At 38.3% G+C, this 25237-nt stretch overlaps 1 protein-coding gene across 4 annotated transcripts in view; it reads right to left on the reverse strand.

Annotated features, from left to right (window-relative positions):
* Positions 1 to 24993, reverse strand: part of gabrg2 (gamma-aminobutyric acid type A receptor subunit gamma2) — a 50062-nt gene extending 25069 nt beyond the window's left edge. For 2 of the 4 annotated variants that reach the window (XM_062432637.1, XM_062432635.1), the window contains exons 1-5: positions 24878 to 24993; positions 14762 to 14901; positions 6854 to 6921; positions 3023 to 3243; positions 897 to 979 (exon numbers count right to left, since the gene is read on the reverse strand). In XM_062432637.1, the coding sequence (XP_062288621.1) occupies positions 897 to 979; positions 3023 to 3243; positions 6854 to 6921; positions 14762 to 14901; positions 24878 to 24993 (628 nt within the window). Of the gene's footprint in view, positions 1 to 896; positions 980 to 3022; positions 3244 to 6853; positions 6922 to 14761; positions 14902 to 24877 lie in introns of those variants that run through there. The other 2 variants (XM_062432639.1, XM_062432638.1) reach the window with 1 other exon arrangement.
* Positions 24994 to 25237: the final 244 nt, after the last annotated feature.

Genomic DNA, 25237 nt, shown 5'->3' on the forward strand with positions numbered 1-25237 from the left:
CTACCCCCCCGGTTTCTTTTTCTTGTTGCTCTGGAGCTATTTAGGAAGCAATCTCTTTGGAGAATATCCCATGGTGCATCTCTCCGTAGATCCATAACCTCATTAGCATAACTTACCCCCAGTCCACTCCTCACACATGGGGACTGACTCATTTGGACTCGTGTCACTATGTGAAATGTCTTCAGAGCAGTGTTGATAAAGTGTAGGAAAATCTAGTCTGTTGCCTTTGGTTGAGTTGGCAATGAGACATCTATTATTAAACCCCTTGACTGAATGCCAGTACACAATTTAAATGAATGAATGCATGGACCAGTGCTTTCATGTAACATATTCATATATATTGTTATTTTTTAAATCTATTACAGAGCTTATTTCCATCTAGCAAATAGAACAAATATCAAACAATCAGAAATATTAGAGTTGCTTTCTGTTTAAGCAATAACATATACTGTTTGCACACATACTTTAATACATGCATATTCTGTTAAACATAAATACACACATGAGTCATGATTGTCTTTCAGGAGATTGGTGTGTTCTGAAATAAATCCTACGGCTTTACTGCAGCCTGAATTCCTTTCATCCTTTGGCCTGTTGCATAATGATTCCTTAAATGATGTCTTTGTTGTACTCATATGTTGCTTGTTCCTTGCCACAGTGTGTGTGTGTGTGTGTGTGTGTGTGTGTGTGTGTGTGTGTGTGTGTGTGTGTGTGTGTGTGTGTGTGTGTGTGTGTGTGTGTGTGTGTGTGTGTGTGTGTGTGTGTGTGTGTGTGCGTGTGTGTGTGTGTGTGTGCGTGTGCGCGCGTGTGTGCGTGTGTGTGTGTGCGCGCGCGCGCATGTGTTTGAGATGAAACGGAAGAAGCGAGGGAGGGTATCAGCATATGGCAAAACTTACAGCTTGAAAACTCCAGGGGACATGAGTGCTCATCCATAGGGAAGTTGTTCAGTTTAAGCTGGCACTCAGCGTCAATGGTCAACCTGCAGGGACAAAATATTTGGATCCAGTGACTCGGTAAAAAAAACCCTTAAACAATATGTAGTTTAAATTGAGGAGTGTGTTGGAAAAGTGTCAAATATAGCCTGCACCTTGTGAGTATTAACACGAGGCATTATTCATTAAAATTTCACAACACTAAATTGATGTTTTTTTCACAGCAACGCACTCATCTCTTCTTTTCACACTTGAGGGAGTTCGAAGGCAAAGTCATTAAACTTCCCCTTAATGAGAGAATGACCTTAAACGACTTTACCCATCCATGCACTTGCTATTGTCATGTATCATTGTCCTCCGAGTCACAGCGGCCATCCTAATTAACCAGTGCTTAAATTCTGAGTTCCTTAACAAATTAATGAAGTGGAAGGGTAGTGTTCTGCATAGGAGAACATCCATCATAGCTTGATTGAGTCCACAAGAGTTCACTATCTCTTTCATCGCTGATGATATATTGCAGTGTCAGTTAAACGTGCACTGTATTTATGATGGCGTGCAAAACAAGATAATAAACTCAATCAATATTTCCCTTTAATCTGCCCTCCTGTTTTACACACTTCACATATTTCTGGTTGGTGCCGCAGCTTTTAGACTTGCAAACAGTGTGTAGTCTGGTTATTATTGAGCAATCCATAATTTTATAATTAGGAGGCCAAAAGGCAAAAATCATCTAGCAGTTCCAACCCATCAGTGCTTCCTGGGTAGGCTACTATAATTTTCCAGTATCAAGCTCTTCAGGCAAGAATAGGTCATTAGACTATAAAGCAATTTTTATAATTAGTAGCCTATAGTATTTATACTACTTACAAAATCTTCCCAAGCATTTCAGAAACTGAAACTAATTAAATAATATTGTAGAATAAAACAAAAACAAAACAAAACTCCCAATTAATTGCCATAAACTCCATGCAAGAGCACCTAAACACATTAGTTCAGGGAGATGTAATTATAATGTTTCTTTGTCATATACAACCTCCTGTTTCAGTCTGTAAGACAGATTTACTGCACTAATCATGTCAAATTTAAAATATATACAGAAAATACCAAAATATAAAGATAATCTTCTGGCCAAACGGTGCTGTCAGTATATATGTAACTTTAATTCATTCTAACATAGCTGGCAGGTGGCAGTAATGCACCTTAATACTGGTTGACAACAGCCCCATGTCTGTAGTTATTCACTCAAGACACAACACTGGTTTTAAGCACTTTAATAACTGTTGAATCTTTCCACATATTTCCATGCAAAGTTTTCTTTTTTGTACTGTATCATGGAGAGTAGTATCTATCAAGAGTATAAATAGGTACCATTTCAATAAGCAGTATTGATATCAAAACAATTAAAAAAAAAATACCCATCCATACTGACATTTAAAATTCCCCAAGGCTTGTTCAGGGAAATCAGTACCATGAATCATTTATGTAGAGAGGTTGTAAATTGTTGGGTATTTCAAATGCTTTCTATAGTACAGGCTTTGATCGTTGGTGGGGTGGACTCGTACAAGAGAAGAAAGCATCATAGTGGCAAAATGTATGTATACATATAAATATATATATATATATATATATACTGTAAAATAACAACACACTAAAAATACAACATTGCAAAGTTGCTATTGTCTTATTCAAGCTTTAAATGCTCAAATTGTTGAAACAAGACCAATTACAATGTATCTACATTGTTATCTGTTGTTTTCTGCTTTGTTCAGCTGAAATTACTGCAGTTAATTGGTTATGTAAATGGATTTTTGAACTTCCCATTACCTCAGCCTTCATTACCAAATGGGAAAACAAATGTTTACTTTTTTTCCACAAAATTTGTCTCTCTTGTATCTTTTTAGACACCCCAGCATTTAAACAATAAGTATGACATTATAATACTCTGCATAATGAAATGTGTATAGCTAGTCAGTCGAATCATTTTGACACCCGGTCACACAATCAATCAAGTTGTATGTTGCAGATGAAGAATACCTTAATAAGTCATAACTATTGCTAATATTTCATTTCAGGTATCACTGAATTTTTACCTGAGGGTGTAGAGTATTCGCCCATCATTCCAGATCCTTAGCATGCGATTGGGTGTGGTGATCCAGTGGGCGTCGGCCTTTTTCGAGTTGCGGAAAAATGTGTCTGGGATCCAGATCTTTCCGACCATGTTGCTGTTGAGACGCAGAACCTTCATCGTGCTGTTGAATTTTAACCTTCTGTCATACCAGGTCTGAGCGAAAAAGATGTCGATGGTGTATTCCTGATGACACATAAAACAAGCCGTATTGTTATGTTAAACCAGCACTGTCACCATTTTGTGGCTTTTAACTGTGAGATGCAACAAATTCAAGTCAAAATTAAGGCTGTAGAATATCTGCACTGTTTTTTGTGTTTGTTTGTTTTTGTTTTGTTGTTATGTTCTTTATGAGGGGAACTTTTCTATTTCAGTGGAAACTTGTGGAACAAATGCTGGATATATTTGCAGGCAGTTTTTCCTCAGACAAGATAGTGTATATTCGGGCCAAGGGGTCCTTTTGTCGCTACTAAAGAGTGCTGTTGAAAAAGACCATCTTGACGCCCTCAACCTGAAAATTAAATGTTCAACGGGGCAATTAATAATTCCCATTGTTTGGCTCAAGTATTATCTAACCTCATAACCTGCTGCCTTGGCAGCACTTTGTCCTGAGCTTGACAAAACCATCTGTCTCCTATTCAGTCCTTGTGACAGCCGTGTTCAAACATACATAAGAAGGATGAAAAAATAGGCGATTGAGGCATGGGCAGAGTCGAAGAGCTACAAGCAGAGGTGCACTGTGGTCTAATGTGGGAAGAAGAGGAGAGGCAGTGACTGAGAGGAAGCTATCAGTCTTATTTATTTTGTTATTTGGAATGGTTGAGCCCTAAGGTTCAACGTGAAGTACAGCAAGAGAGAAAAAAAAATCTGGGGATTTGTGTGCAAGAGGGCATAGAGGCATTAACTTCCTGACAAAGCTTAGCCCAACAATAAAGCCTAAATCCATGCCAAAGAGTCGCAAACGAGATTTGAAAAACAACATTTTCACCAGGCAACATTCCCATCCTTTCAGTATCCTTTTTTCATAAAGGACAGAAAGACAGTTTAAATCCAATGAGAAAAACTGAAGGCTTTAGGATCTTGAACTGGGCCTTGCTGAGTGGGATAAACATCTTTTTTTTCTTTCTTTCTTTAACCGCATTCTGGGATGTGATTACACTTCTTTCAATTCAAACAGCTGCACAAGTCTAAGAAGTGCTCAGCTCCAGTGGCTGCAAAGCGTCAATTTATGATTCTTTTTCTTCCTCAAACCTTGATATCTCCCTCTCTTGCTCTCTATTAGTCTGTCCCATCCAGTCCCTCTCTCTCACACTCAGATGAGTTGTAATTTTGCCATATTTCATGGGTCCCTAACACATAATTAAGAATTTAAAATTGTGTTCATGCTCAGATGCACATCCCCGCACCATCGGTCTATTCTCTGCTTGTTGGAAAATCGACACACCTCACCACATTTGTCATGTCACGGTGTGAACACGATGGCCCAACCACGCTGATCATATATGAATGTAATCAGTCAACCTTTCATGTCAGCAGAATGTCCTCGTTACACGCACATACTCATGCATGCAGACAGACTACTTAATGTGAGCACAAAAACACATTTTCTAACTGATCCCACCGATGCCTCTATTCCAACTTCACTGTGACTGCAGTTATTGAGAGTGGGTGTTTTAACTAAGACTAACTGAAATGGAACCCCATGTAGAGAAGACTACTCTGAAGAATTAAAAAAGAAGTGGGTTCTCAGCGTGGATGTGCAGCCGAAAACAATGGGCGTCATTCAAGAACATTTTCTCTTTTTATTTCTTTTTCTTTTTTTATTCCTTAAACTTTCCTTAAACTCCATTCTCTGAGGTTTGGTTGTATAAGTGTTTCAAGTTGGATTCAACAAACTCTTTTAACTGCCTGAACTTGTCGCAAATCTCTACTTTCAGTCTGATGTAGTAGAGAGTATGCGCAGGCCATTAGATGTGATCATTAGCATAAACCACACCCTTAAAATTTTAAAACACAGCACACTCCTGCTTTCAGGAATCAGCACACACATACCAATTTTAGACGTGTCAGTAGTTGGAGACCTGAAACAATAAGAATATATGAATCCTGCCAATGATGTGTCATCAGAGCAGCTCTACACTGTGAAATAAATAAAGAGGGAATGCTTTGTCATGAAGCTAGTTGCTAAAAAAAAAGTCTAAATCCGTGATGGGAGGGGATCAAGGGATGCCACACACTGAGATATAAACGAGAGAATATTATAGTCTACAGGTGATGTTACACTGTCAGCTGCAATACAAGATGATACTGGACAAGGATGCAGACACAGAGGCAGCTGTCACAGTGAGAGAAGTTTCCAACAACTGCTGAAAGATAAAAGTTGCTGTGCCAAAATATGGTAATAAAAATCATAGAATCGAAAACAAACCTTTAAGTAAATTGGCAGCTATGATGATGATAATATGGTAAACAGAATATTAATTTTGCATTGAGTTTGTTTTAGTTACATATTTAATCTCCAAATTATTTCAGATAAGGGCATTATTATTATAAATCGAAGAGTGTAGAAAGACATAGATTATCTCTTTATGACACCTATGTCAGGCCTGGAACAATCGTAAATACCTAAGAGACAATTCTAAGTGCAAGAAAATTGATGAATGCCACATGTTTTTAAATCACTCACATCTTAAGAACGAATCTGTTTGTAAGAGTGCTTCTTGCACGACGCCCAATAACACATGACGCAATGCTGATGGGAAATATACGAGGAGCTCTCAGTAACATAATAAGCTTGTTATGTCTTAAAGTAAGTGGTTGATAATAGAATGTTATTTTAGTCAAATTACTGTATAGCTAACCCTACTTCAAATGTTATTTCAGGAGTCATACTCTAGAAGAACATCTTGTAAGTTGCTTTGGATAAAAAGTGTCTGGCAAATGACAAACAGTAAATGTAAAAGTTCACAAAAATACCAATTCCAAAGCCATTCAAATATTTACAGAAACTAATACTAACATTTGGAAAACAGATAGTGTGCCGATATATTGTAAATGCACTTATCTTATGTATCATCTAACTACAAGGTTAAATTTGATTGTTCTTTGGAATAATATTCAAAGAAAAAAAGGTCTTTAAAATATATATTTTTATCATTTCAATCCAATTCTCAACAGACAGAAATAGAAGCCTAAAATATCTTGTTTTCAAACCAGATCCAAGAAAAATCTCAGGTGTAAAATTGTAGCTGGTAGATTTGGGAAGCACAAAATGAGAACACCTTAGGATTTGCCAACACACGCGTGTTTGCAAATATGCTGCTTTGAAATCTGGCCTGTGTGATGAGTAACACAACTGATTAACACACTGACTAATTATTTCTAATTCAAATATATGAAGTGTTCTTCTAAGTTGTCTGCAATCAGATGCACTAAATAGATCACTTGTATCCACTGTGGTGTAAAGGCCAGTGCACGTACGTTTCTGATTGACACCTGTATTGTGTTGCTATACTAGAAGGGCTGTGGGGCAATGTAGTGATTAGGTGGACCAACCAATCCCCCATGACAGTAAGCATCTGCTCTGCTGAAGTGTGCTTGAGCAAGACTTTGAATCCCTGCCAGTTCCAGCAAGTAAACCTACTACCTGGATCACTGTGTTCTCACCTCCCTGATGATGGATGCAGGTCAAACACAAATTTAGGCATACACATTCTCCTTTGGTTATAAATGGTGTATCATGCAGGTTATTAATACCAAGAGTGACACATTAACATCATATTCCAGTATTACTCACCATGTTGATGGCATTTACTGGCCCGATGCTGTTGACAAACATGTCTGTGTGGACCACTGTTGGTTTGACTGAAGAGAAGAACAGGAAAATCCATTTAAGAGATGAGCAATGATCTATAGAGCACTTACACAACAATTCTCAGGAAGGTGTTCAGTTCAATTTTGTATACAGTATATCTCCATCACTTTCACTGAAATAGTGTAAAATACAGTAAAATAATCTTCCCATTGTGAATGTGAGTCCATGTGCTGATTGCACTGCTAACTTTCACGTTTAAGTGTTGTCTAACCTACATCTCGTAGACACACAGGTAGGTGCATAGTAAAAAGAGAGCATTTAATCTGGTATTCTGTCAGCACTATATTCCCTGGAAATGCAATGTTTCATTGTGGACCTTTACCAGGCATCTAATTTACAATATGAAAAAAACAACATCTTTATACTTAAACCACAGACTGAATCCAAAAATTACCCAACACTATAAAACACAATGAAAAAGTGGTAATTGAAAAAATAAATAGATGGCATTGCAATGTAATTTTTATCCCGAGCTAGGTTCCCTGTATAGGAGAGGCGGAGGGATATCTGACAACACACAACCCTGTATCATATCCAAACTGGAAATATCTACAAACCCATTAAGAGAAAACATCATACAAAAAATGCAGTATTTCAAAAAGTATTTTAAGGAAGACAAGAATTAAGTAATCAAATAAATGTTCTGTACATTTGATGTAAATAAATTAAATTTTACAAATACAACTTTTACATTAATCAGTTAATGTCCAATGATTCTGATCCGAGTTTAAAGATGTCTGTATATTTATATTGTGAAATTAATGCCATGATGACGGCCCATGACTGAAATGTTTAACTTGTTTTTTTTTATTTTATTTCACTACTAATACTTTATCTTTATCAAGACAAGTAGAAACTTAACTTTAGAATAAAGAGGGGCAAAGTTGTGGCCCTTCCTTTTAGGTTTACTGCATATCTTTAAGGCATTCAGTTCACTCCATTCAAGTATATACAGTAATTTACTTTAATTAAAAGATCCCACTTCATGTTTAAGACACTATTAGATTATCTGGATTTTACTGGGTCTAAGATACATCAGATACTGTTAATGAAATGGAAACCATGGCTCAGATTTCCCTTTGTCTGTGAGTAGACTACATCAAAGCCCCCTCCGATTGGGCCAACTTCCTTTTCAGAGGGGCTTCCTACCAATGTCAGAGGTCCACACCCTTTCTCTGTATTTACAGCCAAACTCCTGACCCATTTACCAGAATACCTTTGTACCCCATACAACATCCATACCATCCCGTTTCCTGTCCTTCCATGCTTTGGGGCCTGTGAGCCCCTCCTGATAGCCAATCTCTCTCTTTTCTAACAGACCTGCTGGTGTTTTCCCGGCGCTCATACAGAGACTTAGTTTCAGGTTGAAAGTGCCTGATGAATATTTTGAAATGATGTGATTTGAAGAGAAATTACTATTTGTAGGTGAAAATACCTCGCCAAACAAATATGCCACATAACATTAGATCAGCAGATGCATTAGAAAACTGCTAAACTAACTTATAAATGTCAGTTTACTTGAGGATATTTTATTATAGGGTAACCAGTGAACACACGATTAGACACACAGTGAATCAGTGTTGTTCCAGCTGCTGTGTGTGTGTGTGTGTGAGAGAGAGAGAGAGAGAGAGAGAGAGAGAGAGAGAGAGAGAGAGAGAGAGAGAGAGAGAGAGAGAGAGAGAGAGAGAGAGAGAGAGAGAGAGAGAGAGAGAGAGAGAGAGAGAGAGAGAGAGAGAGAGAGAGAGAGAGAGAGAGAGAGAGAGAGAGAGAGAGAGAGAGAGAGAGAGAGAGAGTGTGACTAACCACAGTATGAATTATATACTCTCTTGTGTCAGTGCTTGTGTGAGTTACATGCATGCCTTAATTTATGAAAATGAATTATCTTTGCTTTTGCACCTGCATGTGCTCATCTGCCCACTGCCTTGTGGTACACCTTTTGGTGTCTACTGCCTATGTCGGCTTGCTGAGATGGACAGGCAGATGTCAGACAAAGTATGGGTGATAGAACTGGACAGCATGGTGTCAAATGAATGTCCATGCTGTGTCAGGTCCTCTGAGTCAGCCTGGATCAGCTTCCACACTTTGCTATCTTTAATGCGTATGTTTATGGATGACTGGACGTGATGTCTGAGAGGAGTCAGGTTAAGACTCAACCGGCTTCCAGGCTTGATGTGAGAGATATAGTGAGAGTGAGAAATAGACAGAGGGAGTGAGTGCAGGTTTGCATCCATTTTTCATGTCACTCCAAGGCATACATGCATGTGCATTCCATCCCCACCCCCAGGGCACACTTGCACATGCAAGAATAAACACACACACACACACACACACACACACACACACACACACACACACACACACACACACACACACACACACACACACACACACACAACAATGCTCTTAATAGCTTCTACTTTATCTCTCATGATGTTCTGATCCATTAAGTGGGGCTTTTGCCTTGATATATTAGTGATCGTCTATGAATACTACTGCACTAATGCATTGCCATCAGGGCTGGGTGGTATGGACAAAATCAAATATCACAATATAATATTGTATTGATATTGACAATATCCTACAGATGACTATTGGTGCTTTCACAAAATATGTTCACAATGAGATTTTTGATGAATAATCATTAGTTATGTGGTTATAATGAGTGAGTGGGTACATGCACATAATAGAACAGCTAGAGCAGTCTGGTAAGTAACAAAAAAACAAATAAACAAAAAAAAAGTATGCCATATCATGATATAACAGGATATTCTCATATCACAATATCATATTGATATACCATATAACCCTAATTGGCCCAATTAGAATTTATGTAGACTGAAAATATAATCCACAAAGTATGTAACCCTGGACTTGATTATTAGCAAAATCCCTTATAAAGTTGTGGGCAACACATACATAGAAGGTAAATAAATAAAACAAGCATAATTTACTTATTTTACACAGCCAACTGAAAAGTGGAGGTTTTTCATTTATGCACAAACATGTGCCAAGGAAGCATTATTCCAAGATTGCAGTGAACATAAAGCTGCAGTGCAAACATTTCCAACTTGCAGTCTATGTCAACATAATATGTGCCAATACACCCACTACAAGCATCCTGGTAAAAGGCTGATTGAATCATAGCTCATAGAGTCTGACCAAAATGCATCACCATGCATTAGCAATTATTCAGATCTGTTCATTAAATTAATTCAACTCACTGTACAATGTCCTGATCACTGTACAATGTCATCGTCATCATTCTGTGAAACAATCCATTTATATACTGCAGGGCAATGACATTGACCAATGCCTTGGATGTATTATAAATTAAACATTTTCAAATTCTTCTTTCAAAGGATTTTCAAATTCTTTCTTTCAGACTCTGTCCTATTTGCTTCAGTTTTCATCCGTACAGTACTCCAGGGGCATTAAAATTAAATGAGCATCACAATGGACTTCAAAGGGAAACTGTAGCACAATCAGCAGTGAATCTAAATCCATAGCATTTCAGTGCTCTGAGGAGTCGTGAAGAAACTTTGCTTTGCCTTGGTATGGTTGGTTGCTTGGTTGATTGGTTGGTGGCTCAGATGACAGTATAGCTGGCTAATTATAACCCCTCTGTAGCTGTGTAACTTGGCAGCAGCTGGAAGACCAACACTGAGAGAGCGAGATCATAGCGTGTTTGAAGATGATGGTTAAGACGGTGGCAGCCAGCCGCCCAGCTCTGCAGCAGCTCTCTGGGTTGAAGCTGTACCTCAAAGAAGATCTGAGCTGCTCTTCAATTTATAGCACAGGCCCACTTCTAAAGTCTTAAGTATAAAGATGATGCCCCTCATGAAATGTGTCACATTTATATGCAAACGTGTACATATTCTACAGTATATAGATAAACAATGAAAGCAGCGGAGTGTGCGTATAAGCAGCCGAGTCAATCAGATTTACTATACATCCTGCTATCGTCATGCACAATCATTTCAGTTATTTCATTAGTCCTGCTTTAAAACTGAATTAGGTCAATAACCAGCAGTGGTACCTCCGGCCTGGTCGCATCTTTCCAGTTAGCACAATGGGCCATGTTTGTGGTCGGGAAGCCAGTGAGGGTATTTCATTGCACCTGCTGGTGTAAAGAAATGGCTGATGAGGTAGTGCATCTGCTCCCTCCTTAGATCAACAGTGTAGTGACCACACAGCAACAACCACGGCTTGAGGCTGCAGCCAATACGGAAATACTTTAATGTGCAATGCCACCAACTGTCACTAGATGCTGGCTTTAAAAAACCCCGCTTAATTCAGAAACTTTAATAAGTATGCTGATGGTCATTTTGTACATTTTTGCTTTGTCCATAAAATTTGAAGACTTATAGTAGGCTTTGATGTCTGCCTTGTGGGTGCTGAATGACAGCTGTGATTGACAGTTTGCTCACTGCTGTTCTCCCCGAACATGGGACTCCCATTGCATCAACCTATTGTTGCAATATTTTGGTAGGTTTACCTGCCCTGTTAGCATAATGTACCCAAAGTAGCTAGTGTTGGCCCAAGTGCACACCACTCAATGTTCTCAGAAAGCTAACAGTCTCTTCTGTCCATGGTAGCAGGGCGTGTTTCGAGAGTGTGAATGACAACAGCCCACACTCCTTTTAAAAAGGTCCTTGTTCCAAATAGGAAAAATGACCCCAACCATAATATGCAACTCCAACAAAGCAATGGCTAACGTTACACCTCACTACATTTATCTTTACGTACGGTCTATGTCAATGACAAAGAACCACAGTGCATTCAAAAGAAACTAAAACAACAAAAAGAAAAAACATAAAAGTGTAATGTGCAACTTTGCATGTTAGTGGCACCAAGTAGTATGAACACAACTGAGACTTGTTTTAGCTTTAAAATCATGTGCCATTAGTTTAGTCAACTAAACAATATAGTCATTTAAAGCATGCTAATGAGTCTATAATTATTTTTTTAACAGAGGGAAAAGCTCCAACAATGCTGAGTCAACACCTTTTTCTATAGATGGAGCATTTTGTTGCTGCTATTTGGGATGTTGGTAGTATATCAGTCCATATTTGTCTCTTCCTCTTCCTTCACCACAAGGGACAAAACTTGATTTCGACAAACAAAACAAGTGTCTTAACTGTAACTCTATGACTCAGGCAGTTATACTCGAGCATCATTTCAAACTATTGCTGTCATTTGCATCTTCACAGCACTAGCCAGTGTCCCCCAATCCAGCCTGAGTACTGCAGTGGGTTGAGAAGCAATTCACCATCACCATAAAGAATGGCATATCTTTATCATTTTATGAGTGTGACAGATACTGACTTCCCAGGAATACTGACCCATGAATCAAGCATTCAAAGGTGCTGAGCATCTCCCTATTCAGCTCCTGCAGATGGACGTGACAGGCTGTAGGATATATGTGCACTTCTCTCGACAAGGGAACTCTGCCCAGCTGTCTGTTAAAGTGAAAGGAGTAAGCCACTTCTCTATTTCTCAAACTGACAAGACAAGGCTTGCAGGACCATGACAGACTGCTATCCTGACCACAACACATACATGGCCATAAACACAGGTACATGGAGGGTACAATTTGCCAGAGGGGATGATGGGGATTTCCTCCCCTTCTGGTCTATATGTCCCTGCCTCTGCTGAGTTATTTTTATCCCTGTTGGGGACAAAAATGTATCCCTCTTATAGTGAGGGAAACATGTGAACATTCTATAGTACAAAAAACAATACAATCAGAAACTGACTTGAAAATGAGTGACAATAGAGATGACACAACATCTAAGCTACATGATGATGGCATTAAATGAAGCAGGGGTTGCCTCCGTCCCTGCTCTTAGATTTGCAGAGATGTGGCAAAAAGAGGGCAACTAGCTGCAGATAACCCCTCAACGGGAAAGCATACAGAAGTCCATCATTAAAGCAGACTATTTTCTTTGTGTGACAATAGGCATACCTATTAATTTTTATGGTGACATCACATTGTGCTATCCCATGCTGTGATTACTTTCTCTTCAATGTATAAATGTGTAGGGCACTGCACATAGAGCTGAACACTGACTTGCAAGAGTGACATTAAGTGTATTGAAACGTCTGGCCGAGTGGCACTATCCACATAACTGAAAGTAACATTGGGGGATTGAATTCTGGCATGTTAAATTGGCATTTAACCTTTTGTTTTGTTGTATATGATCACATCTTTTAAGATGTGATCAAAGAAAGGACAAGGCATGAACTTGACATCACATCACTGAGAGTGAAAATATCACACTATTTCTGACACACACACACACACACACACACACACACACACCAACACTGTCAACACATAACACAAACACTTGCATAGAATGAACACAAGCAAACCCACACATACCCATTGTAATGCTTAGCATTGTGTAATAATAAACTGTGTGCTGTGTGTTCTAAATCCTGTGTTTTATTTCTACAGCCTAAATGACGTAAATAGGCACTGGCTATCCTGCTACAGCTGGCCTCTTTTTTCATTTCATGCCATTAAAAAAGTCATTATTTCATATTATTTTCTAATCTGAGGCAAATATATTCTAATATGTATCAGGTGGCAAGACTTAAGATATGACCAGCTACCAGCAGAGTTGGGCAAGTCACAAGCATATCAAATTCCCAGGTTTATCCATTCAATTTTTAACATTTGCCCTTCATCAAATGCAATGTGATTTTAGAACTTTTGAGTAATATTTTAGTACATTTAGTATAGAAATGATTCATGCTTTTCAAAATGTGTATTTATTACTTTCAAACACAATTGATAATATTTAAAATAAAACAGATAAGGTGTGTCTTGGTATGTTATTCCTGTTAAAAGAGTTGGGCTTCGATAGCATTTTATCAAGACTGAAACTGGTTTCAAATCCAGATACCAGAGATCACATTAACCATCCTTTTGGTCACAGCATCAATGCTATCAGGTGATATAATCTGTCTCTGGTGACCGTAGAAATGATTCTACCAAATGCATATAAAGTTGGGTCTACAATCATCACATGCGTGGCTCAAATCTGACCCAAGTCATGTGACTTGGGGCCCACACCTACCTCACACAACAGAGTTATTGTGTGAGACACTAGTGACTAAAGTAATGTAGATTTTAATTTGTTGGCTTAAATTGAGGGCTCACATTCTCTTCTTATTGTCAAGGGTCTAACTTTGTGGGCACATAAAACTCTTTGAAAGCTCCAAGAATAATGAACACACAAGACAATCTTTTCATCGCCTTAGAAGTTGGTATGAGTTTTTTTCATTCAAAAACATGGGCTCAATGAGTATCTGCACAGACAAAATGAGTATCACTAAACATAAGAGTTTTTTAGAATTATTTCTTTATAGTTTGTAAGTGTCTGCTCTCAGTTTGCTTAAGTGCCTTACGATGCGGTTTCTTGAAATGCTTTCTGGCCATAATGAACTGTACAGGAGTCTAAGTATTCACTTAATCTAATGAGTTTTATTTTAGGAATAATTGCTGAAATAAGTCAATATATTTTTGGGTTGGTGTGCTTTCATTGACAAGTGTTCCAGGCTTTTCCCATTTTGCACAATTATGGATTATCTGTCCTCAACAAGTGAGTAAATGGGAGGCTTCAGGCTTGAAACAATCAGTCCCTTCTAAAAGTCAGTGAGTGACATTGGAGATGCTACATCCCTGTTTTTGTGGGAATTTTCTCAGTACATTGGTGAAGTTCTTATGTATATGTGCTTCATTGCAAATTTGCCTATAAACGTGGGTACATTTCTTTGTGATTCTGTGACTAAACGGATCATCTGTGAAAAATCAGCGCCCACCTCCGATGTCAGGTCTCAGTTTGTTGTCGTATCCATCTAGTAGGCTGTTTAGGATGTGTGTGACGTCACTCTCAATCACTTTGGGAGTCAGCACCCACGTCTTGTTAGCCACCTCATCGTCATCATCAGTCTGGAAGGAGCTGTGGTGAGGAGAGAGAAAGAGAGAGAGAGAGAGAGAGAGAGAGAGAGAGAGAGAGAGAGAGAGAGAGAGAGAGAGAGAGAGAGAGAGAGAGAGAGAGAGAGAGAGAGAGAGAGAGAGAGAGAGAGAGAGAGAGAGAGAGAGAGAGAGAGAGAGAGAGAGAGAGAGAGAGAGAGAGAGAGAGAGAGAGAGAGAGAGAAGCATGCAGTCAATAATTTGTTCTCCTAAAAGGAGAGCAAGCTTTTCCTTTCCCAGTGTGTTATGATTCCTTTATAATGAATAGAAGAGCCAACAATAAAACAATTACTAATTATTGATAAAGAGACAACAGTATTTAAATAGCAGTTGTGAGCAAAATAAACTAAATATACAAAATAGTAATCATGGTTATGAAGTCAATGGTGCACATAAGGTGGCAACAGTAATTAGATGGTAGTAGTGCAATGTATAGTATAATATACATAGGTCAGTGTCTTTTGGTATATCATCCATCGCACGTTTATTGTTCATTGTTCATGGCTCTAATAGCTTCGGGGAAGAAACTCTTCCTCAGTCTCTCATTGTGTGATTCGTGGGTGGCAGGCATTTGCCTGATCGCAGCTACACAAACAGTCCATTGCTGGAGTGGTGGGGTCCTTTACCATCCTAGCCCCTAACTCTGCTTAATCCTGTTGGATAGGCTCTGCAGGGAAGGGTGCATGGTACCCGTAGTGATCTCAGCTGATAGAACAGTTTTCTGCTTGGCCATAGTGTCCTGTGAGGAGACAACGGAGAGTTTAACTGCCATACCAGGCAGTTAAACTCTCCGTCAGATGCTCTCCGATGCTCTGCACTGCAGCAGAGTTGAAGGCTAGCAGGACTCTCTTTGAGACCTTGAATTTCCTCAGCTGTCTGAGGTTATACAGGCACTTTCTTGCCTTTGCTGTTACAGTGTCATATGTGTAGTCAATGTTAAGTCCTCAGTAATATGCAAACTGAGGTACTTAAAGCTGCTCACCCTCTCCACTGTAGTCCTGCTGATTTGCAATGATATATAAGACCTCTGTCATTTCCTTGCGATCAACAATCAGCTGCTTGGTTTTACTGATGTTCGGGGAGATGTGGTTGGCCTGGCACCACTGCGACAGGCCTGCCACCTCCTCCAGATATGTTATTTGTTTATTATTATATATTTGATTAAATATCCCTTTCCTATAAGGTCCCTGTTATTTCTCATTTAAATAATATAGTTGCATCTCTGAAAAAATGCTAATATGATTTACAGAAAAGAGTGATTAATTATGTATGACATATGACGTACTATATTGAGCAGGTTGATGGGTGAATTAACTAAGCTACACATTCAGCACAACATGTAGACACTATTCAAAGTTCTCATTAATCAAATATTTATATTTTTGGTCTATTGTCCTGCATTTGTACTGACTGGACATCCTGTTGTTTTCAACATGTACCACTCTGCGATATACTTTTTTTCCCACTAAGAAATGCCTAAACTATCGCAGCAAGAAAATAGCAAAACATTTGTCCCTTCAAACATGCTTCTTTAGTTTGATAGAGATTGATATTCTTATCAGATAATTTGAACTTAATCCACATCTAGGACCATTTAGGGAGCAACGTTTTGGTGAAGAACAAGCTATGTCCTATCTGATCTTTGATTTAACAGAAAGATGAAACCATTTTGCCTTTTATGTTGGCATTCCCTGCATATAAATTACATTTATTTTCCTTTTCCTGTGGATTCTCAGTCTTCCTGGTGCCATAGAATACTTGTACAGGATGCAAAAATTACAAAAGCACAAATCAGTCATAGCCTGAAAATGGCACAAGCCCCATAAACATGTGCTCATCTAAGACAATATACAGCTTCTGTCTGATGGAAATTGTGATGTTAGATATCTTAAAGAAGATATTTTAATATTGTTTGATTGTTTTGACGTTTTTTTTTCTTCCTCATACCAGTTAATTACTAAGTATTATCATCTATACATTTGTTATTGTCATTAACTTTGTCCTCCTAGAAGCCTTGTACACACCTCTTTCCTATCAATAGGTGTAGCTAGTTGTTTAAAGTCCTGTGCTTAGACAGTCAACAACTGTGGTCAAAGTCACCAGAGTTTGAACAGCTGATTTTAGCATTGATGACAAGAAAATTGGAAGCAACACTAAATTCCTACCTGGACAGATACATTTTGAAGGCTTGTGAATTCCAATAACAGTTCAATAAGTGTTTTCCCTATAATTTTAAAGGCTTGGCTGGCTGCCAGGTGAATGAGAACCCCCACCAGGCCAAAATGACAAAATAACACCAGATATCCATTCATTCGGAAATCAATAGCTTTTGGGAGCCTCTTCTCCAAAATATGAGTCAACCTCTGTGTTGTTGCCCAAGAAAATCATGGTAGCAAAGCTCCTTGAAGGACAGTGTGTAATATGTGTGTAGCGACTGTGTTGTTTAGTTAGTGGGAGCGGCAGAAAAGTGACAGTGAATGGGAGTGGAGCAGTAGTAAGGGTTATCAGTAAGTCATCAGTCTGGCAGTAAATGTACAGTACAGGCTACAGTGTGTCAGTTGATAAAAACTGCAGCTTCTCAAGACAAATACAATTAGTGTCTATTTTTCCCCAAGTGCTGAAAAATTGGATCAGGTTAGCTCCAAAACTAGCAACAATTAGTTAGCCTAAGCATTCTGAGTCCCCCAATTTTTGACAATTTCACTCAATATAGCTTAGAATTTTTACAAAATGGCCTGACGAGTTATTGAATCAAAGAAACATCTTTCATGTGACAATGTCTGTCATTGCAAAAAATGGATGCTTGGACAACAATTTAATTTAGAAGTCCAATATAAGGAATGGTTATCCTGATTTTATCTTTTTTGTCCAATTTGTCCACCTACACTAACTCCACCTACATAATACCCCACAACATAATAGATTTTTAAGCAAATACAATAATTGCACGTACTCTTACTGTCAGACAGCTCAGGATTTGAATAATGATCTCCACAATAATGTTCATTAATAGCACACCTTTAATTTGCCACCTAATGATGCAAAAATAATGAATAAACTTGTAGATGGAAAAGTTGAGGTACTGCACTTGACGGAAGACTTGTTTATCATATCAAAAACAGGGGTTTGAGGGCTTCTAAGCCTCTGTGAGACCTGGAGAAGATCATCCAATTTTCATATTGGTAATATGTGTTCTCTGCTTTCCCACAGACAAGTATGATCTTGGTAAATTATGTGTCTGAAAGTGTATCCTTTGTTGCAATTACGCATTACATTATCACGCGTTACACCCAACACTGATTGCAATAAATCATTTTTCAGGTTGGAGACCTGAATAGGAGGTGGATGTATGTGATCCCTATTGATAATGCATTAGGGACAATTAATCAGTATGCTATCATTAAGTAGGACAATTAAAGCAGACTAACTTAGCATTGCACAGTGATGTCTGCAATGAAAAGGAAGTTTTTACCGGCATTGGGCAGGTTTAAGATGCCCATGTGAATGTCAGAAAGAGAAGACATATTGTATGTGTAAGTGTGTGACAGAGACTTCGGGCCAGATTTATGTACATTAATGCACAGGGCCAATTTGCCCTGCACCTTTTCATTCAATTTGCGCTAGCACAATCTGTGTGTAATTAGTGTGTGATTTACTAAGACAGCACTTCATTACGCAGTCAGCGCCTGGGACCGCCTTCTACATAAATTCTGTGAGTGAAAAGAGAACTTTAAAAGGTGCATTTCAGTGATTAGCAAACCCAAAATAATGTAAAAAACAAAATCATAATAGTTTGTCAAGAAATAACAATATTCCAACATATTTACTAAGGCTCTAATTAAATGCTGCCTGAACACTTTTTAGGTGTCTATTATTGAGTTTTAATGATAAAATGTACACCAATAACTGCAGAAGGAGTCACATGAATGTCTAAGAATTCAGATGAATATCACAAAATAGCACAAAATAAAGGATGTCATGGCTAAACATGGAGGAGCAATGCTCAATACTTTAAGCACTAGTATTTTCATCAAACTCCCATAAGAATTTAGTTTTGCTCCAACTCAAGGCTTGAAACTTTTCTTTTCTATTAATATATTGCACTGCACTGTTGTTATGTTATTATGCTGTTTAATCTATTTTATTGAATGTTGACTTTTTTTTACTTTCTATTTTATTGCACTCTTGCTATGTGTTTGTGTTTTGCAGTAAAACGGTCTTCTTGTTTTTTGTTTATATTTTTGCTTTATGCCTTTTTATATTTTATGCAAAACACTATAAATTGCCTTGTATTGAACTGTGCTCTAAAAATCAACTTCCCTCTTTTCCATGCCTTATCAAGAGTAAAATCATAATCACTGTACTGCAGCAGCTCACCAAACTCAATTTCAGATTTTTGTTAATCAAAAAGCCACAGTGCCCAATCTCCTCTGGGTTTAGATTTAGAAAAAAGGACATACCATATAATGTATTGCTCTTTGTTCACTTCCGCCTTCTTTTAAAATATGTTTTAAATAATAAGGTTTTTATTGAATAAATGCTAATTATGTCTTTATCCCACTACAAACTTATCTTAATACACCAGTATACATTTGCACAAGAGACATCATTTTCCATGCAAATGAGAAAAAGAGACTTGGGTGATTCCTTGTATTCATAAGAATTAAAGAGACGTCTACACGCCTGTTGTATCTCAGATGATTAAAAAAAACATGCATTAGTGGCTGTTTGATAAATTGCACAGATTGCACAGAATGTATCACAAACAAGACTGAGAAAGAAGATGGCAGTGATAGAAAATGTGAAGGATAGATATGTAGAGAGAGAGACGAACAGAAAGAAAGGTTTGTAGAATTTCAGTACTGTCAAATCCTCAAACTGCCACAACTATGGATCTCTTATGCATCTCAAGTAACCCTGAATCAAATCAAGGAGGTAGCCAACAGCACAAAAGAGTATCCTTGAACAAGTTGTGAGCTATCAGCAAGGCTTTCCAGGAATCAGTGTAAAGGAGACTTCTGGATGAAATAATAAAGAACCCAAAATGGGGAGAAAAAAAACTGTTTCCATGGTAAAGCAAAAAGATAGAAGCCCTGATAGCTTTCTCATGTTCTTAGGCTTGGTGCAAGGAATAATGTTTTGACTATCTGTCTTCCTTAGAATTCCCTAAAAGCTATCAAGTACCGTCCATCTCCACTATACCACCAGCACCTAAAACATTAAATCTTAATTATCTTACTCAGGTGGACCCTTTTAAATAAGTCTTGAAGAATGTAAGAATATTCAAGGAATAACAGTCTCCAGAACAGACAGACAGACAAACAGACAGATTTGATTGATGATGAAAATAGATAGATAGATAGATAGATAGATAGATAGATAGATAGATAGATAGATAGATATGATAAATAGGGCAGAGAAGGCAGTGAGAACCCTTAAAACCTCTGCTGTTTTTTTTTTTTAGGTTGCTGCAATTTTATCATCTATATTCATCTCACAGAGTATCTCTGTGTATATGGAAATGCTCCAAAGACGAGCAGATCAAAGGAACAGCCATGTGTTCTCCACTGCAGGCAGATCTGAGGTTTTGCCTGCTAACTCGGTACCTGAAGGTCCACAGAGAGGCATGTGCCAGTGTGTGTTGTGCTGCATGTGCGCATGCTGTTGTGGGTTTGTGTTTGTTTTTCCATACATATGTATGCCCATGTCTGTGCATGTAATGATGAAGAGTACTGGAGTTAAGTGTTGCATTCACAGCTACTCTGACTGAGGACGATCTGATTTCATACATTCTATCCTTCACATTTAATGCCCCCATCAAGAAGCACTCTTGCTTGACATGCAGCAATAAAAAACCTGTCCCGACTATTGACAAATCTCAATTAAAATCCCATCTCAGGTTTCATGTAAACGGGGACTGAACTACCTCATCCTTTGAACTTTTACCTATTCATAAAGAGGTCTATAATGAGGATAGTGGCAGCAATATCAGCAGCAGCAAGGAAACAGCTATATGATGATATACCATTAGCATCCACATCAAGTTCCCGTTGAGTTATCATCCTTGTATGTTTTAAATTGTATTGAATGAACCCTGCTAAGTATTACTCAACATGGAATTACCCAACATATGCCTCTTGCACATAAAGCTGCAATCCTCCCTTAACTCGCTCAACCCTTGATACAGAAAATAATAATAATACATTGGCCACTTTATACTAGTTAATAAACTTGGATCATTTGATGCCTGTATCTTCTTTTTACAGTTCTATGGCTTTGCTGTGTTGTTGCACAGATTCAAGATCGATTTCACATAGCATAACTATGATTATCTATCTATCAATTTAAAACATACTCACATATAAGACTGATAACCAATCACCTGAACTATGCCTGCCTGATCTTTTTAACTGACCTCTGGAAGCTAGAAATAGTTACAGGCTTCACTCAGTCCCATCTAAAACAGATCAAACAGATTGGATAATACTGGCATGACAGGTTGACTTGTTTCTGTGGTTAAGTAAATACAGCATATTAGGCTAATTTGTAAAGGTGCCAATATTGTGTATCAACTTAAAGATCTAGTTAGTGAGACTGACATATACAACTGAACTGATTTATTTAAACTGTTAATGTCAGCCTTAAGTATAAATGACTCCAATAGTTTTTATAGACTTTTCCATGCATGTAAAATCAGGCCACATGTATTTCCGGTGAGGGAAACAAAACATCAGCGGACTAGTTTTAAAGTCTTAAAGTATCCTCAATTCACCTACACTGTAATTGTGTCCTTAATAGATAGACATTTACCAACCTTTTTGGATTAAGCGCAGTCAGAAAAGATCTATATTTTATCCACGGGATGTCTTAGGATAGTGAGAGAATTATCAGGGCTGAGGCAGCAGGGATGCACCAGGGTTTGAAAAGACTCTCTTAGCTTGGAAGCTACTTCAGGTTTATTGTGTCACACCTACTGGGGTGAATAAATGGAAGTAATCACCACTGTGGTTAATTTAAACCCTCCCAATTCTATCCCCATAATCTGAAATCACTCCAACCTCACTACCTCTACCTCAAACTCTCTAAAATGTGAAGGAAGAGGCAGCTGTAAGCTTCAACTCTCATCTTCTACTGTCCTGCGAAACGACTGATCTGTATGTTATCAACTCCATTTTAGGAGTTCTGAGATATACATATGATACTCATCATGGGATACATGACAGACTGACAGTTCCTCCAAATCATACACCCCAACCCTTTCCAAGTGATGACAAGATGCAGATACTGTACGAGGGCTAGACTAAGTCCAATGCACTGTGATTTCCCCATTTAAGGAGGTCTAATTTTAAAGAATATGTGAGATGAGAATGAATGCAAGTAAGGGGGCAACAGGCATGCAACAAGTGGTAGGTTGGACTGTGGATGGTTGAATGATTACTGCATGTATTATGTTCATGCTTGCTAGCTAGCTAATTATATCAACATGAGGCTCCAGGAGCCTCATGTTTGCGACACTGTACATCAATGAAAACAAGAATTAATGTAAGTCACTTTGTTATTATTTTCTTTATATAAAATGATGTCAACCGTAGATAACTGTGTCGGTGTATATGTTGGTGTGAAAGTATATTTTATATTTTTTTTAGCCAAACAAGTTTTTCTTTTTAAGCCATAACTACATGAAGCAATTGTGTTGGTTTTGTTATGTTATAAGCTGTGCATTGCTGACATGATACATGGCTCAAGTTTCCATTCATAGTTTTCCATTTAATTCAATCAAGTATTGAAAAAAAAACTTATATTTGAGTAAAACTAGAAAACTAGTGTTGGTAAATGAAAATCTGAGATGTGATTTACTGTATTCTCATCATTTTCATTAAATCAATATGAACACCATCTGAACTTGTAACAAGGGAAAACTAATAGTGTGCTGTTGGTTTGTTTTTTAAATGAGAATTGTGAATTATAAATTCTAGTGTAGTTATAAAACAAACAAGGACAAAAATAAATAGGAAATAAATAAAACTGGAGTGTGTTCTAAATTGTGATTATGTAATGAATTTCCTCTGCCACCTGAAATGCTTGAGGTAAGTTTGCAAAACAGTAAACATCAACATGGTGTAATTAAAAAAAATACCAGAGCTTTTGACATCACCCCCTCTTGTCAAGGCCATGATCCTTGGTTCACAAACTCTCCTGGTGGATCATGGGCCAGCATCTGAAGCCTAATTATCAACCCATGTAACTTTAAGACAAACCGACTGCAACAAAGTTTCTTACACAAAATGCCTGACCTGCTATGGGTCACTTGAGGGTGATGTGCCAAAACTGGATCCTGTCATACCTGTCATCTGAAACAGTAATTAACTGACTGCGCTCTGGGGTTAATGTATGGTGATGCAATCAACTATCACTACACATAGTGTAACTGTCAATGAGTCACAAAGTAGCATAGATTACTGAAAGCATGCCAGGGGCCTTGAGAGATTTCTTATGTAAGAGTCTCATACTTGAATCACAAATTACTTCCAGTGCAACTTGCCAAGCAATATAGCATTTTTTGAAATTATTATTATAAAAGCAGACTCACATATTATCTGTTTAAAAGGAAAATATATCTGTCGCTGATTGATAACTGAGCTTTGAACCACAAATGTGATCTTTATACAGGTGTTTACATTACAGAGCTCACATTTGGCCATGCTCTGCTTATTTCAAGAAGCACCCATACATCACCTAATTTCTTTGATTAGTTCACTAAATCACTCATGCCCAAGTTACACAATCCATAAACTGCTGATAGATCTCAATTCTGAATGTAATTCAATGGCACAAGGTGTACTGTTTACTCAAGCATACTGTGAACACTACTTGTGCATACAATTAGAAACACACAGGCCTGACAACCGAGGTTGGGCAGGGAGCCCTGATGTTGCGATCAGCATGACGGTGATTGAACGTCGTCTGATTTATCTGCCTCCATTTTTCACCCTCCAGCGCAAGACGAGAGCGATGCGGGGAGCCAAACCATCCGCTTCCTCTGGCCTATTCTTATCTTAGTACACGGGAATAATGTCTTGACAGGGGGAAACCAAACACCTTCTTTCAGCAAACTCACATCTGCGCCTCAGCTGAAGCTGAAATGGCAGCCCATTGCCTGTGTGTGTGTGTGTGTGTGTGTGTGCGTGTGTGTTTGCAGGACAAGGATCAGTGCATATGTGCTATCCTTGTCCTTATTGTGCCTTTACTCTTGTATTCTCTGTGATTGTCTGCCATTTTGAAATGTTTCTTTTATTATTTCAAATAGCTTACGTGGGGGTGAAACCTACCATCATTCATTCCCAGGTTTTCTTCCTTGCAAACAACTGTTTTCATATAATTACTCCAGTTCCGACACATCCGATAACATGCGTTCAATAATGAGGCTTTGGCTCTTAGAAATAGACTTGATCCTTGAAGACAGCTTAGCAGAGACTATATGTAGCCTTAGCTTCACTCAACTTAGCCTGCTTGCCACTGAGCTATTTGTAACGCAGGGCAGATTGTGAGAGATGCCGGACAACACGTCTCTTCATTGAATTATTTATCTGCAAAAATGCCCGATGTCCACAAAGCAACATTTAAGACAGTCTTTAGGTGTTTGTCGCGTTTGTTCTCTATCAATGAAATGATTATGACACACGGAATCTCACAGTAAAACGATGCATGTGTCACTGTTGCTATAATTAATAAAATCCTCCTTTGACGTGATGATATATAAACTACATGCCTTGATTTTCTATAAAAAACTAGACCACCCTCAGCTACTTAATCGTTGAGGTTCACACGAACAGCAGGGTTGGGTTGGCATTTAAATTGGAGGCACCGCAAAAATTGTGTTGGTAATATGAGAAACATGTCACCCAGCAGAGCCGAAATAGAAACACGGTTTTGGAGGAAAATATCACGCATTAACATCTTACCTTGTAGGGAGATTAACGGCAATAAACACCCAGAGAAAGAACTTCAGGGGAAGGGAAGGCTTCGCCATTGCTGCCGAGCATTTGGAGGCTAAATTTGGTGAAGCCATCATCACCATCTTCGTTTCCTCTTTATTGCAGATGGACGTGTCCGTCTATTTACTGTGTTTCCTCTCTGCGATACATTACGCACGTTAGCAGTAGCGGGTCTGCAAATCTAGACCCGAGGCGGACGTGCGGTGGAGTGAAATCAGCCAAAACAAAATCGATGCCAACCGAAAGCTTGATTTCGCCTCGCTCGTTTTTTTTTTCTCCCCCCTTTTTTTCTTTTGCGTGTCTGTTACCGAATCGACAATCTAGCAG

This window comes from Scomber scombrus, chromosome 14 (genome assembly GCF_963691925.1).
Source record: "Scomber scombrus chromosome 14, fScoSco1.1, whole genome shotgun sequence".
Classification (NCBI taxonomy): Eukaryota; Metazoa; Chordata; class Actinopteri; order Scombriformes; family Scombridae; genus Scomber; species Scomber scombrus.